The 16,583-nt window shown below is 42.8% G+C and overlaps 1 protein-coding gene across 2 annotated transcripts in view; it reads right to left on the bottom strand.

Moving 5' to 3' along the window:
- The window catches only part of TLL2 (tolloid like 2), an 85,644-nt gene that overhangs the window by 10,069 nt on the left and 58,992 nt on the right, over positions 1 to 16,583 (bottom strand). For both annotated transcript variants that reach the window (XM_041461611.1, XM_041461612.1), the window contains exons 9-15: positions 15,314 to 15,429; positions 13,292 to 13,394; positions 10,072 to 10,188; positions 6,490 to 6,635; positions 5,380 to 5,575; positions 1,960 to 2,085; positions 39 to 199 (exon numbers count right to left, since the gene is read on the bottom strand). In XM_041461611.1, the coding sequence (XP_041317545.1) occupies positions 39 to 199; positions 1,960 to 2,085; positions 5,380 to 5,575; positions 6,490 to 6,635; positions 10,072 to 10,188; positions 13,292 to 13,394; positions 15,314 to 15,429 (965 nt within the window). The remainder of the gene's footprint in view (positions 1 to 38; positions 200 to 1,959; positions 2,086 to 5,379; positions 5,576 to 6,489; positions 6,636 to 10,071; positions 10,189 to 13,291; positions 13,395 to 15,313; positions 15,430 to 16,583) is intronic.

The raw sequence follows: 16,583 nt of genomic DNA, 5'->3' as shown, positions 1-16,583 counted from the left end.
GTAGTCCCACCTCAGAGATGCAGGGACTGGTTACGTACATCATTGCCTTCCAGCTCAAACACTTCGAACTGCAGAGAGATCCGGTACTGGGCTGGAGCTACCACCTGCCAGACGCAGTTTTTGTTAGTAGGATATTCCTTGGGCCATCCAGGGCTAGTAATGGTCCCATTGAGCTTGGTGATGAAGCCCCCACAGGCAGCTGGAGAGGCAATAAATGAACACAAGTTTTACTTGGGTCTGTTAGACACACAGATTGGGCTACAGTGTTAACTAGCAAATGAACCAGATCCTGGTAGGTGGCACATTTCAAATTCCAGCCTCCAGAACTGGCTTAAAATGCTGGGAAGTGTGAAGAAGACAGAAATTTCACCTGCAGTAAATCACGAGTCAAACACACCCAATGAGGCTACGGCCCTGAAAGCCACCATGTAAGATAATTTCCTTTTTAATCTCTGTCCTTGGGCTTACTGTGAATTAATTGACTTGACATGCACAACACAGTTGTAAAGCCCAGCTTGGTAAATTCACCTACACTCAGTGCCACAAACCTTACTATTTTAAGTTTATCAGTAATGGAATAATTACAAGATAATGGAATCATAAGGAAGACTTTCTTGTCAACTCTTCAGTGGTTTATTATATTTGGACTGCATGTTTTCTAGGGAAAGTTGAAGGCAAAGTCAAGACTTAGCTGTATTATCCCATATCCTTTAAAAATTTAAGACATCTCAGCTTCATCCTCTTGTGGGCGGGCAGGGCTATTACCTGAAATGAGTAAACCTCAACTTGCTGCAAAATTCTATTTGCAACAAAGCATTTTCTTTTATTTTTTTTCTTGCTGTTTCTTGAGAATAATGAGATCTAGCCACATCTTCAACACCCACAGGGATAAAAGCTTTCTGTGTCTTGTTCCCAGCATCATTTTGCATTAAGAGGACTAACCCTAACACAAGGGAGCAGCTTCAATATAAATAGAGTAGAAAGCAAGTGGTTTTGGAGAAAAAAAAGCAATTTACTCTGATGTATATTGCTACGGTTTCAAAGACTATCCTTTCCGTTTTGCCCACAAATGAAGTTTAAAATAGGAGGTTAAGAGTGAAGTTCAGAAAAAACCCTGCCAAATTATAACAACTTAGCAACTGGCTTGCTAAAATTGCAATAAATTATGAAAAAAAAAAAAACCAAAAAAAACCACAAAACTTTCAAAAGCCTTTTGCATACACCTGACTGCCCTCACCAAGTCGACAGCACTCTTACCCAAACAGTTTGACAAAAGCAGAAGTCAGGGCAAACCGGGTGATGTTGAGAGCACCACTGATAGCATGTGGAGCTCCCTAAATGTCCCTACAGACAGAGTTTTGAGACAAGAACAATGGATGGATTCTCAGCACACCAACAGCTGTATTGTTGGTAGAAGCAACACTTGTTGCATAAGATTAACTCTCTAGAAAGCTAACACAAACACCTTCTATTATAGACATGGAGTTTTTTTCCTTCATAAAAAAGGAAGGGAGGAAAATTCTCTTCAGTGCGAAAAAGCCTGTTTTGCATGCAGACAAAACACTGATATTTTATTATATGAAGTAAATTCCTTTATGAGAAACAAATCGAGTGTTAGATTTAAATATTTTTGGGCCACTCAATGGTTAGGTTGTAATGCCTACTTCCCTTATGTTGCGCTGTGGGAGATCTGGTCTGAACAGCAATCTCTGGCCATGAAGGACAACTGGCTTTAGGGATGATTAGCAGTATAAAGCTGAGAATTTTCAGGGTTTTTTGAATCAAAACTTGTTTTTCAATGGAAGATGTTAACAAAAACAAAAATATCAGTTGGGGGAAAATAAAGTGAAACTAAGAGGATGGAGGGGTAAGGAAAATCACTTCCAAGACTTGTTAAATTCCATTTATAGCTGTAGTACCTCTCCTAGAGTCAGATGGCTCAATCTATGGGTTACTTACCTTCACAGCTCTTTTTATCAGCTGTCAACTCATAGCCAGGCTCACAGGTGCATTTGTAACTGCCCAGTGTGTTCTCACAGTGCTGCTCACACCCACCATTGTCCGGCAGAGAACATTCATCCATCTCTGTCAGGAACAAAACAGAGCAAGTCGCACTTTCCTGACCACCCAAACACCCTGATATCCCTCATGCAGCCCTTCTGGACAGAAGGAACAGAGCCCTGACTGCTGAGCCAAGTGGAGCAGGCACTGCAGCAAAGCCCACAAGTGCTGAAACACTCCTAACACCAGACCATAAAGCACTACCATTACTGCTACTAGCCAACAGTGCTTTTTCTAGACACAGGCAGGAAAACAGTGTCTCCTGTAAAAAGACATCATTGTCTTTTGTTCTCATGTGCCATTTTTTTGCTGTGTTTGTTTTAAATTCCTCACACCCTTGAGTAACTTGAGCTACCAGGAACCAACCCATTATGGCAAACACAGTAATGGAGCTGAGGGAGGTGATACCCTGTGGAACAGGGTGCTGCAAAGGAGCTGGCAGGACACGCAAGTAGTTCTGCCTTTTCACAGGCACATGAACTCTTGCTGTCCTGGACTTTCAAGTCAGGTTCTTCAATCACGTCTCAACAACCTGAATTGATATTGTAATACAAAGTTAGCCACTGGCTTCTCACCCTGACCCCTGATTCCACATGCATCACTTAATAGATGGTTTTATTAACATGGCTGTGGTGGGTTAGCCTCAGCTAGCAGTCAAACTCCCACCTTGCAGTTGGTTCATTCCCTGGCCTGCAACTCCCGTGGAATGAGGAAGAAAACAGGAAGAATAAGAGCAAGAAAGTTTTGGGTTGAGACAGACAAAATATCCACCAATTACTGTTCTGTTCAAACAGACAATTTTGGGGAATTTAGCTTAATTTACTGCCAATTAAAATAAATATTTGAGTGCTGGTTTAGGCATGAGGAAACCAAAACTGAAAACGAATACATTAAAACACTTACAGAAAACATCTTTCTCCTTCCCTTTTCCTGGCTCAACTTCACTCCAAGCCCCTCTTCCCCTTCCTTGTGCCCCTACCAGTTACACTCAGCCCCTTCAGCAAAGCCACAGGAGTGCAAAGGCAGAAGGGGATGGGGAGCCACAGGCAGTACCTGACCCTGCTGCTTCTTCACATTCTTCTCCCCTGCTCCAGGTAGATGAACTAACATTTCAACCATATAAAAACAGGCTTCATTGATACAAATAATTTGTTGCCAAAATGAAGATAATTAACAAGAAAAATCCTGGAGGTATCCCATGAGCTATACCTGACTGGGTGGACATGAGGTAATTGCTCTCCAGATCTTCCTGGCAATGCACCTTGGGTGTGACCAATGGCTTACCCTCTAAGCTGGTTGCAGGTTTATTTTCTCTGAAAACCTAGACATTACCACTGCACGGTCTCACAAAGCATAGCATTCAATTCCATCCTTAACTCTAATTTTTTAGGCAAAGTTATTTTCTTTCAGTGTTGTAAGACATTTAAATGAAGCTCTATTCCTTTCGTAATTCATTAAGGCAAAGCTTTGCTCAATTGCTCAATCAGCTATGAGAAACATTCTGAAGAGTGCCTGCAGAGCTATCTAATTTGCTCATGGAGTGTCTGGTAGTCACAGTCCTACTGGATATGGAGGTAGAGACTGCAGACTTCAGATTCCAGCTTGAAACTCCACATGTAGCCTGCACCTGTGTCTGCACAGCTTTTGCACACAGACATCAGCTCTGCCCAAAATGCAAGCTGGCTAGAAATTGTGCAGCTATAACTACTGTGATGCTTGGTTCAAGCAAAACCACTTTCCTCCTCAGCTGAATTTCCTGTCATGGACTTAAAAATGCTCTAACCATCCACAAGCTACATGGTTTCTGATTCAAATATGAGAAATCCAAGCAGACACTGAAAGATCTAGTCTGCCAGCAAAAACTCCACAGAAAATACCCGTGTCTCCAATTGCACTAGTGTACAAGTTTACACACTTTTACATAAAAAGAAACAAATTTATTTTTGACTATCTGTATCAAAGAGAAAGCACTTCAGGTTCAGGTGTAGGTGTATAACCTTCTTCCCCTACAAACTTGTAGGTGAAACTCAGATTTTAGAGAATGACTTGCTGTGTCTCCATGTAATGCTAATCTTGAAAGACCTCTCTGCCACAGTCAGCCTACACTGTTCACTCCTGAAAAGGCCAAAATATCTTCAGGAAGAAGTATTCTCTGTGCCTTTATGGAATCTGAGAAACATAAACAAGGAAATATAGGTACTGTGAGACCTGTCCAGGGACTGAGATCAAATATGACAGTATTTGCCAGGGATCCTGCAATCACCCTTTGTCACAGTCCATTAAGACCTCTCAAATTTACAGGTGAATATAATCTGTGAATTAAACTTTATTTACCTTTTTTTTTCCACTTAAGTGCATGGTTTAAGCATTATGGATTATAAATTATGGCATTTTATGTCTTGAATGGTGAATAAGTGAATTCATAGGATAGACTAGTCTGAGCCAAGTGCATTGAGCCCTGACACATTTGTTTTAAGTCTTAAGTTCATGAAATAAAGTTTAATTCACAGAGTAAATTCTCCTGAAAATTTGAGAAACCTAAACGGACCATGACACTCTTAATACAAGACAAAAGTTAAGGTAGAAATAAATAAAGGGCTTATGCAATCCAAATATTGGCATTGCAACTATTATTTCTGTCCAAGTGCCAGTGAACCTAAGATAAACATGACTGTCTGACCCCCAGCAGCTCCACAGCTATTTTCCCAAGCAGTTAGATATTTGGTTCCTGCCTCTATCAAGTCACCAGGTTGCTGGTAAAGGACCATTTTTAGGGTCTAGCTCTTAAAAAAAAAAAAAAGAAAAAAAAGTTAAAATCTTAGTCTTACATCTTCCTGAAGAAAATCTCAATTTAGGAACACATTTGTCTCCTAAAGGTCTCAGTATTCTTTTACTGGTACTGTACTTGCATTTATATTTATCCTCTCTCCAGGGGTTTCTTTTGGAGTAGAACTTAAGCAGAGAGCTGTTTTTAACAGTCCTTGTGCAGTATTAGTACTTCTTTGAAAATGTCAGTGTCCTCTGGTATGGCTAAATGGAGGTGACATTCCATCCAGCTGTGCAACATTTGTGCTGACACCAGCCCAGCAGAATCAGGAGGAGGTGTTTCTGCCTAAGCATCAAACCCCTCTACAGTCTCAAAGCAATTTGTACATAAATTCTATATTTGCAAACAAATTGTTCAAAAAAATCCTAAGTACAAGTAGACAGAATGATAATGTGTGAATTGATAGATAGAATGAATTGGTTGGTGGGTGGCAGTATCTTAAGGGATGAATTGTCCCCATCTTTGACCGTGAGAGGTATTAGATCACACACCTTTAAAGAAATTTGCTGCAAAGCCTGCTTTATTGATGGTTGCATCAGATGCAAACTTCATCCACACTTTGTTTGAGCTGGATTTGATATCTTCTGGTTTCTCATAGCCACAGAAGTGGCCGATGAGCGGGCTCTGTTCAGTGAGGCCATCTCGGATCTCCAGGTAGTCGTAAGAGCACGCATCGTGCCATTCAATCTGCAACAGGAAAAGTGGGTGTCTGTACCTCACAGTAAGAGTTCTTCCAGCCAGGCCAGTGACACAGACTTGCCACAGACCAGCTCCCCATACAACTGGCTACAACTAAGTACTTGCTGTGGCTGCCACTGAGCTCTCCTGCAGCTCAAACTGCATTAGAGCCTAGACACATGTCAGTGCTGCCACCGCTTCACGGCTGCCCTGCAGTGAAACCCAGTCCCTGACCATCTACAAACCGCTTCTGCAAAAGAAGCTGTAAGAAATAGAGCAGAACAACTGCAAACAAAAAGGTTCAAGGCATAGCCACGGTGAGGTAGTGGTGTCGGCCTTTATAGGACAAGCATGGTGAGTGTACACAAACCACAGGAGCCTGTGGGATAGATGAGATTTATGCACCAGCCAAGGCCCTGCCCACTCCTGTCTGTGACTTAACATCAGCAATCAGAGACCGATCACTGGCATGTAGCTAAGAGTGTAAGACATCCTATAACCAGCAAAAGAAAACTTTTTGTGTCCTCTTCAAAGTCTGTCTGCCATCTGGGAACATCATGTTTCTTTGGGGAGTCACATCCTCCAATCTGACAAGACTCAGTTGACACCAACAAGAGTTTTTTTTGATTGTGACCATTTACTTCCATTTGTCCAGAGTGAAAATTTAAGGAGTCCCTACCTAACATCATCAACACTTTTGAGTCCCTTCTAATTCCTTCTGTCTAGAGTAACAGTTTTTGAAAACTCAGCATATTTTAAACTTCAAAAATCAAAATCTCTGAGCAAACATCTGGTAAGGTAAATGGTACTCTGAAGTAGTGAAACAATTTATTATTACTTATTAATATTATTTTCTTCTTAATTTTAAAGGGTCTGTAGAGGCAAAGTAATATCTGTAATATAATATCAATGATATTTCTCACCTCAAAGGCTTGGAATGTGATTCCTATGTGAAAACCCTCAGAAACTGTGATCTTCCAGATACACTCTTTGGAAGGTCTGTAGTCATCTGGGTAATTGGGAGATTGGATCTGGCCAGCATCTTTGTGTATTTCTCCACCACAAATAGCTGTGGAGAAATAAAAAAGAAACAGCAAACCCACGAGACTGCAAGTTTCTCTCTAGGTAAAGCCCGCTCCATATGCACCTTTCTCATCAAAACTGTTTCAGTATGGTTTGCTATACAAAGGTAACACACAAGTCATATATGTTTTTAACATTTTGTCTTATAACTGTGTCTTCTATCTTGCTGTCCTAATGTCCCCAGAAGGTGAGCTAACTGGGATAGAGGTTTTTATACATTTGTGTTATTCATACTCCTGCTCACCTTCATATCTGCTTGAAACCTGCTACCAGCACTAAGAACCAAGAAAAGCTGGGGGTGAGGGTGTGGGAGAGGGGAGAAGTTGCAAATCTAATCCAGCCACACGATGGCAATATTAACAAGCACAACCTGAGCTGCTCACCACCAGACCATCAGGCTGACTGCTGTGCATGAAAAATTAAGTTTTAGTGCCAAATATAAGAGTAAGTTTAAATACCAAAATAGAAAATTTAATGGAAATCTAGTTTAACACAAAACTAATGAATATCTTGAAGACAACAGCAGCTCAGCAAAATTGTCTGCAAGACTAAGTAAGAAATGAAAGTAAGATCACAGGCTAAAACCTGTGTTACCCACAATGCATGGCACACATCTACAAAACACGTGAATGTTTTGGCTGTGCCTGAAGTCAAGGAAACAAAAAGAACCCACAGAAAGTACAAGAGAGATGCTACTGCAATGACACCTGCCAGATATCAACCATCCTCACCCTTGGCTTCTCCCCACAAGGCACTGCATTAGCAGTTCAGATATGGGTCTCCATGTAGTGTCCTGCAGATTGCTTGCAGTGGGTAACACCGTCTCGGTCTGGCATTGTAAGCTGCTAGTGTAACCAAGTTAAAAGCACTGCTTCATTACTGCAGCTGACCTCTTTCTTACAGAATCAGCGCTAAAGCACCACCAAAAAGTTGCACCCAAAAATTCAGCTACAGAGCACAATTTAGATTGCAATCTGAGTTCATATATTCAGAGCTACAAGTGGTGCTTGAGAAAACCTCTGTTTTTTAAAGGGTCCTTCAGTCTCCCCCACCCAACCAAAAGAGGTTTTCAAGAGCAGAGGACTTTTCTAAGAGCCATAAAAATCTCAGCCAACAAATAATAGTTTCTCTATCCACTGCAGAAGTTCACACTGACATACAGCTGAGTGTCAACTATACTTAGAAGAGCCTTACTGCAAAATGGAAAGAACATCTAGGGATAGAGCCTGAGAAGATGATAATGATGGCACATTCGGGGCTGTCAGCAGTGCTGTAGGGCAAAACCACCAACATCTTCCCATCTTAAATCTCATGAAAGAAAGTGAACAGAATGACTGAACTAAGGGGACACTTTCAGTACATGAACTGTCATTTAGGATCAAGTAGTTCTACCATCATGTGGCTGCATGCTTCTGCCTCTTTCCTCCCATCTTCTGAAAACTTTAGGGTCAAGACTTGGAGAAATCCAAACCCAAAAATCAGTCCTCACCCACAGTTTCCAGAAACGTTCAGATGCATGAACATTCATATGCACTGTCACTCAAGCAGAAGACAGAGAAGCAGTGCTAAATTTGAGGGAGGAGTTCAAAAGAAAAAGAGGAACTAATGGCATCAGAGAAAGATTTTTGGACAAAAATTGATAGAAAATTAAACACTTATATGCAATCCATCCTGGAAATAAAAACTACCTTTATTGCCTAAGAACAGAAGTCACAAAACACCTGAGCAAGCCACTTTCCAAAGGGCAAAAAAAACCAGACATTATCAGAACTTGCTTAAGAGGGAAATAGGGTTTAAAGAAGATTTTTGGAAAATCTCCTATTTCAGCAAATAAATTATGGAGAGACATGTCAATAATCTCTCCACCTGCTGTTCTGATAAGAGGAGGTTGAGATATCCAATGATTAAGCACTCCCTTCATCATCCAGAGATAAGAATGAAACTGTGCAATGAGCCATCACTGTGTCTGTAGTACAAGCTGGTTTACACCACTCATATTCTGTGCTTGCTCTCAGGCAAAGCCATGGATTTGACAGTCTTACAATGGGAAATTTCTTGCAGGAAATGGTTATATAAAACGCCACTCTTGAAGAGCCAGGAAAATACGAACTTGGAATTTGTTTGACCACTAGATGTACATTCTACCTTCAGTTGTGCTATTTAAAAATCAAGTGAAGCAAGCTCATATTTCCTGAATCTTTAGGGATCACTTATTAATCAACAGGAAATATGAGAAATTGTCAAGGGAAAACAAAGTCACTTTGCAAAGTGACTTTGGAATGCAGCCAATGTAAATTTTTTTTTCTTCCAATACCATTTAGCAATATGAATATAAACACTAATTTGATCACTTCTAATTCCAACAAACTACCATAAAAGGGGTGTTACAAACCACATGGTCCAGGCAATAGCTGCTTTTTAGGAGAGATGTTTAAAAAAACTTAACATCAGGCAAGCTACTTCTGTCTCTGGGGCAACAATTCCTGCAGAAAGCAGACATCTCTCCTGTGAAACAGATTTGTTAGCCCCAAACTGCTGTGAAATCCTCATATGCTTTATTTGCACTTCCTCAACATTCCCATGTTTGCTTCACTTCCCTCTGTTAGCATCATTATTCATGAGTTTATGGGACACTTGGGCACTGGGCTTCCAGCATTATGCTTGTCCCTGTGGCTGAAGAAAGAAGATGATGCAATGTCGGTATCAATACAGTCAACCTCAATACTGTTGACAACACTGGTATTTCTAAGAAAAATGCCTGCTGCCCAGAAAACAATGAGGGCTTTAAATACATTTCAGAATCATTACCGCAAAAAAACCCCAAGCATATATGGAAAAGGGAAGTTACTGATTTTTAATGACTGTGGTAGTATTGTTCCTCCTCTGAAGTGGTTTCATCATCTCAGTGCTATGCAAGTTTCTAAAATACCTGAGCTGTAGAAGATCTGACATGCTAATTTTCAATTTTCTGAAAGTAAAAAATACAAAGGAGAAACAAAAGACTAATCTTTGAATTTGAGAAAAAAACCTCAACCAAACAAACAAAACCCAAGACAATCTGTATTAAGTGATATAAAATGTATCATCCCAAACAGAACTTTGCCTGTTAAAATACTGAAAGAAACTCTTGCTCCACGCACTTCTGCTTGTAGGGGCTGGTTAGACCAAACAGAACCTGGCCTAAGTATGGAAGCCATTGCTATGTGTTCCCATCTTGCTGTGCCCCCCAAAATGTGATAATACAGTTGGAAAATCCATGCCTTGTCTACTGAAACAAGCCACAAAATCTGCCAATTCCCATAAAAACAAGGGCACAGCTGTATCTAACCACACAGTGCAGCAGAACTTCTGCTGATCCCATAAACCCCTGCATCCTGCTCCATCTGCTCCATACAATGCAGACTTCTGGCTAAGGGTTGTACCTTCATAGACCACAAAGAAGCCTTTGCCCAGGATGTTACTGCTGCTCCGGAACTCGATCCACAGCCTGCTGTCCGTGGAGATTACTGGTTCAGGAATCTTGTCACCACAAAATCTACCTAGAAGGCAGGAAAGCAACAATAAAGATCTCTACAATCTCCTGAGGGACAGCACAGCATAACAGGCACCTGTGACTCTGGGAAGCAAGAGTCTTTGGTAAAGGAGTGTGCTTGTGTGAACACCCTTTCATTCCCATCAGTTGTGCTTTTGAAAAAGTTCCTGTGTCCCCTCTTCATTAATTCATATTCTTTTCCATTATTAAGTGAATTAAAGTTCTCTTCAGCTGGGAGCAGAATCCAGTTACAGATGAGGCCTCTATTGCCCTGGTAAATTCAAAAGGGCTCTTGTCTTGATCACGTAATTGAGCAAATGTGCTACCATGGTGGGGAAGAATCCCCCTGTCCTTCTAGAGATGTGGCATTAGGGAATGTCCTTTCCACCTGCTAAGCCTTGAAAACTCCTTCAGCACTTTGCACTCAGGAGCAAATATACCAAGTCAAATCAAGGCAGGACATGGCCTGCTATGAGAAAAAAAATCATTTATCTCATTTTCTGTTCAGCAAATCCCAGTTAAGCTTCTACAGTCATTTAATTTCTTTTAAGATAAAGAGACCAGGAGCCATTTTGCTCCATGATGCCCTAGCTTTGAGCTCTCTGGTATGTACCAGCACTGGTAAACTCCCAAATTTTGCCAGTAGGAATGAATCCTGAAACAGAACAGCTGCAGATAGCGTCTGCAGCCTGGACAACCTCAACAACCCCAATTTAGTGCTCCTCTATTAAGGCCAGAAGCTCCTCACAGAACCAGAGCAAGCACCAAGTATGCACTGATAGGCAGGCACCTGCACCTGGGTCAGGAGCTTGCACAGAGCAAACATGGTTTTTCACTTCAGCTGACACCAGTAGGGGTTGTACACTGAATCCAACATGGTCTTGGCACCCTGTCCAACCAAATCCCAGTTGGAATCTAACAGAGGCAAAGAGCAGTTCTTCAGCTTGAATTCATTCAGTTCAGCAGTGATAGGGATCCTGGCCTTCCAATGCCAGGTAAAGGCATCTTTGAACGACTTCCACAGGGTAAAAACCTGGTTAATGCCTTGCCTTCAAGACAGCATTGTATTTCCCATTAACTGGCTGGGAATGGCAGTTTCACTACCAGCTTTTTTTTCTTGTAGTGTCATCCATCCAAACATTATCTTGGACCCAGCTTCACTCAGCTACTATTGTGCCTCTAACCTGCCCAGTGCTGTTGGGACAGTGTGACAGCCCTCCAACATATCAATAGCATCCCCCATCTCCACTCCCAAAGGGGATGCTAAAAACAGCATCAGCACTGCAAAGCTTCTTCCTCTAGGGTCACTAAGCAACTTCCTCCTGGATTTAGGCTTGGAGTTTAACAAGGGTGTCAAGACAAGGAAACACAGATGAGAAATGAGAATGAGCAAGCTCCTCAGAGTGTGATAAAGGGCCCATTCATAAAAAGTTATACACCATTTAAAGGCTGGGTTTTCACACACTTCCCTGGGAAAATATGCAGCACACATGTATTTTTTCTCTCCACAAGAAGCCCGTGCTTTCACAATTCACACTAATCCCCCTCCTCACCCCCTGCTGAATTGCCGTCTGTCTGCCTCTCTGACCTAATTTCATGGGCTCAGCCCCATGCGGGAGCCATGGCCACTCATGCAGCGTCTCCTTCCAGATGGAAACACTCCCAAGTCCACCTGCACTAGGGGGACGGGGAGGTGCTTGGCTTCTGAAGTACCTTTAAATTACTCAGCAGAAAAAAAATAAAATAACGAGGAGCTAAGTTGCAGCTGCTGGAGCAATGTTACCTGACACATATGCAGCAGAGAAGAGCAGTATGTGCTGCCAACCCCAAAATAGGCAGTAAAGAGTAAAACCAGCTGCCAACTGCCCTGAAAGGGAGGCCCACTGAAACCTGGGAAGCAGCATGGCTTCAGCCTCAGCACCTCACCTGGTACCAGGGCTAGGATGTCCAGTGGGGCCAAGGAGAGCGCCCAAAGCTCTCTAAACCCTCCGACCCAGTGCTCGCTAGCCCAGTTCTGTTCCGCTAGCATGGGGTGCAGCCCCTCTAACACAGCTGGGGATGATGCCCAACCTGATTGCTTCTTTCCTTTTAGGCAGAAGGGGCTGTTGCAGCGCCACATTCTACATGTTTGGGACACGGAGCTTAGGGGATGAGGTCAGGATCAGAGGCAGTGGCAAAGCAGATGGGACTCTTGAACCCTTCAAGGTGACAGAAGACTTGCAGTTGTGATAGCAGGAGGCAGAGAAAAAGGGAGGATACAGAGGAGCTGTACTTCCTAGAGATCTGTGGGAGCAGAAGCAGAGTGGAGTCCTTGCACAACTTGACATGGCATGTGTTACTATAGGACACGAAAAAATATGACTCGAACATGCTGCTGTTCTCAAGGTAAAAAGGGTAAGTTTATTTTCTGACTCTAACATTTATAGCTTTCCAAAGGTGACAGTGGATTGGAGGGTGAAAGTGTCACCTCTCCAATTACACTGGATAAACTAAAGGTCCATCAAATTTCTCCTCTTTTATAAAATACTGCAAAACAATAAGTTATTTACAAAAAGTGCGTGAGAAAGTTTGTTACAAGAATATAAACATCAGAAGGTTTAGAAAATCTTAAAAAATCAGGGCGACAGGCATGGTCAAGCAAGTTCCCTGCTAGGACTACAGAGGCTCAAAGTACAGAGTACAGTGTATTTGTAAACACAAACTCATGAGAAATAATGGCAGGAGCTTGGGTCAGGAGCTGTGCAGCTGCTTCATTCTGACTGCCTGACAGCTCTTCCCTGGACTTAGGAAAGAGCAATAACAAAACTCCAGAGACTACATTTTTAGTCCCAGCCAGGGCCCTGGCTCACTTCCCTCTCTGCCTCATTTCTCAAGCTGGAAAAGGAAGGAATAAAGCCTTTGTGACCACAGGGCTTGGAGCAGAGATCACTGGGAATGAACACAGCACACCGACATCGCTGGATGGAGACACTAAAGGATGGCCAGTGCACTGGCAGAACCCAGGACCCTTCCAAGTAAAGGAAAGTTTGTTTCTGTTTGTTTTCCCCACCCACTCTCCAAAGCATCAAGAAGAATACAAAAAATGCAATTAAAATGAAATAGCTACTCACCCAACAATGGAGCCTTCCTCCAGTAGCCATCACGCACCTCCACATAATCGTACCAGCAAAGGCGACTTTTAAATAAGTCCATTGATGTGAAATTCAACATAATCTGAAAAGAGAAAGTGCACATTTCTCCTTGGGGAGAGAGTTACCTTAAAGAGAAGACTCTACAGATTGATTCATGTTTCATTTTCACTACCGTGCAGCCTAAGTGAGCATGCAAGGCAAAGACAGTTGGGCCCTTTGCAGGATTTGTACACCACCTTTTCTCAAAAAAGAAAGGCTTCTCAAGGTGTTTTAATGAAATCATAACAGCATATGACAGCAGAGACCCCTTTACTATCTATTCTGTAATTCAAATTCAATACTTCTCAGTTACTAAAATGTAACTTTAAAAAAAGCCCAGTTCAGATTTCTAAAATTAAACCCTTTGGTTTTGAGTAATGTGAAAATCATAGAGAAAGACATTGTCACAAACCACACATATTTGGAGTCTATACCTGAATATAAATGATACTTGTAAGAAATAACTAATTTTGCTAATTAGGTTCCACATTCTGACCACCAGACTCACACCATTACTGTGATGCAATTGCATTCAGTGGCTTTAACAAACAGAACTTGGCATTAAAAAGTTATTTTCGTCTCCTTCTTCTCTAAGATGGATCACTGGCCTTGGTCTGGAAGGTCACCTACAGAGGTCAGCATTGGCATGTACTTGTATTTTTTTTCTGGCAAGATTTAACCCATGTAATTAATTTACATCCAGAATCTGAACATAGTCACAGAAATGTCTTTACGTTAAAATGGATGCTCTCCCCCAAAGTACTGGCTGGGTGTGCAGAGCGCAGTCTGTAATGATGTCACTCACTTTTTTTACATTTTTGCAGTATTCTGACTTTGACAGGAAAAGGAGATTCATCTGTTTCTATGCAGATGAATGCTATAAGCCCAATATCTGTTCTGAACTAACACCTCAGTGCAACAATTAGCACCAACCACTGCATTGAATTAAACAGGTAAATTGAAGCATCTAATCTGAAATAAATTCTTTATTTCCTTTTTAAACATTAGCCGTTCAGCATTAATTAGATGCTGGGTCCTTCCTGACACAACTCTGAAGAGGCTGAGAAGCAAAGGGAGAGCTTATAGTGAGACTGACACCACGAAACTCTCAGCGCTACAGTTGTCAAACCTGGACGGCTCTTGGCCCTCTTGCCCCAGCGATGCTCTCCCTGCAGCTGCTGGCAGGAGCTCAGCATGGCATGGGACTGGGCTTGCAGGTGACAGAAACAGGTCCCGGAGCCAGGCAGCTGCTGCAAAACAAACGAGCTCTGCGCTTCTTTGTCCAAGTGTGAGTCTTAAGCGTGTCTTGAGGGTGATCCTCAGCAAAGTCACTCTGCCAAGGAGTGGGCTGCTCATTCTTGCAGCCTGGTATGGCGTGACAGGCCTGAAGGGCTGGTGTTGCTGGATTAAGGAAAGATTTCATTTCTACAGGAAGATCAATAAAACAAAAGGAGCTGGGAGGAAAGTGGACAGGGTGGGTGATTGATGTGCAGCGGGGCTTGGCGTTTCAAGGCGGGAAGTGGGAGTTCCCTGACAGGGACATTATGCCTGCATGACAAGGGCACGCCACAGATGTCACTCACGGCTCCTCAGCTCCCTTCAGGAGCCCAGACTGCAGCACATTTTATCCAACTCATCTGACTGGCTTTGGAATGTGTGCTTGCCAAAGCTAACAGGTGGCAGGAAATGTCCACACAGGGTTTAGTGTCAAACTGAGAGGGAGGATCAGAGATCAACACACAGCCCAGGTATGTAAGGGGCTCCAGCATCACCACTTCTCTCCTCAAAATCATGCATTCCTGACTCCATCTCTCTCCTGAGTGGTGCTCAGGAGCCTTTCCAGGATCCACTCCTGCACGCCAGGCATGCAGAGATCTTCTGGCAGGTTCTAACACTGTCATCACAGGCAAAACCTCACATGAGGGAAGTGCAGAATATACCTTGTGCTGCTGTGGCACCTACCTTCTCCCCTGGGGTCACCGAGATCCTCCAGACACAGTGGGAATAGGAGGGGTAGCCATTTGGAAAGCCAGGGGCTGAGAAATTACCTGTTGAATCTTGCAAGGTCTCTCCACAAGCTGGAGGAGAGGGGAAAAAATCCTGTCAAAAAGGAGTGACTCTGGAAGACATCAGGGTCTACCAAACTGACTGCTCATGGCTGCTGCGTGCAGGCTGGTGGCTGGTACTCCAACAGTGCTCATTCGTGGTACTGGCCAAAGGTCACTGACCTGAAGCCTTGCTAAAGGGGTGATGCGAAATTTGTCAGAATTTCTGGGATAGAAGATGATCAGTGCAAAGATATAGATGAAACAGCTACTAAAGAAGAATCCTTCTTCCTTCATCATCCTTACACATGCCAGCACTTTCACGTTTCAACTGAGGAATATCTCATTCATTAATCAAATGCAAAGTATTAACCCCACCCCACCTCACAACCCCACACTGCTGCCAGCAAATCTGTTTTCACTTCATTACAAGTTGCACAATGAAGTTCTCCTTAGTTACCATTGTAAATTGTCTTTTTTGGGCTTAAAACATCCTAACAAAAGCAGGGCAAGTCCCATCACCCTCAGCACGTTCTCAGCCACTACACTGCACAGGACAAAATATGAGCACAGCAGTCCATTGCTCTTCAACTTCCTGTTTTGTGGCCTGCTGCAGTTGATGAAATGTAGATCCCAGAGCGACTTTTGGGAAGCAAAGGATATGCACATGCATATGATCCTTTAGGGAACTGCAGCTTCCAGCATCTGGAAAAGCTGTGACTACTGTAGTTGTGCTCTTTGAGACAGGATGGCTGAGCTGGAACAAGGAGACCATCCACATCTGCAGAGCACCTGACTGGCTGGTGGGAGCACCACAAATATCAAGGCTCCTGTTTTCTTGGCAGTGCCCACTAGACACATCCAAATGCCAATTGCAAGGAGCAGGGACCTGGCTTGCCTGCTCCCCAGTTGTTTTTCCAATTTCATAACCAACTGATATTACAAAGCTCCACTGGACCTGCAACTCTGTTTCCTCAGAGACGGCAAGGCAGCCCCCAAAAATCCCTGACTGAGCAGCAGTGCTTTGAAAGACCTGACTGAGGCCTTCCCTTTCTCATGGAAATGCCAGGGGTTGTTCCTCTGCTTGATGCTATCACAGGGTAATTGTGCAGTCACGATTACATTTAGATGGGAGGGTTGGCAGTTGAGGTGAAAAGAGACTGGTTCCACTGAAAAAGTGTAATATG

The sequence above is a fragment of the Pyrgilauda ruficollis genome, unplaced genomic scaffold, assembly GCF_017590135.1.
Source record: "Pyrgilauda ruficollis isolate IOZ18807 unplaced genomic scaffold, ASM1759013v1 scaffold15, whole genome shotgun sequence".
Lineage (NCBI taxonomy): Eukaryota > Metazoa > Chordata > Aves > Passeriformes > Passeridae > Pyrgilauda > Pyrgilauda ruficollis.
This window is presented reverse-complemented; position numbering and strand designations above follow the sequence as displayed.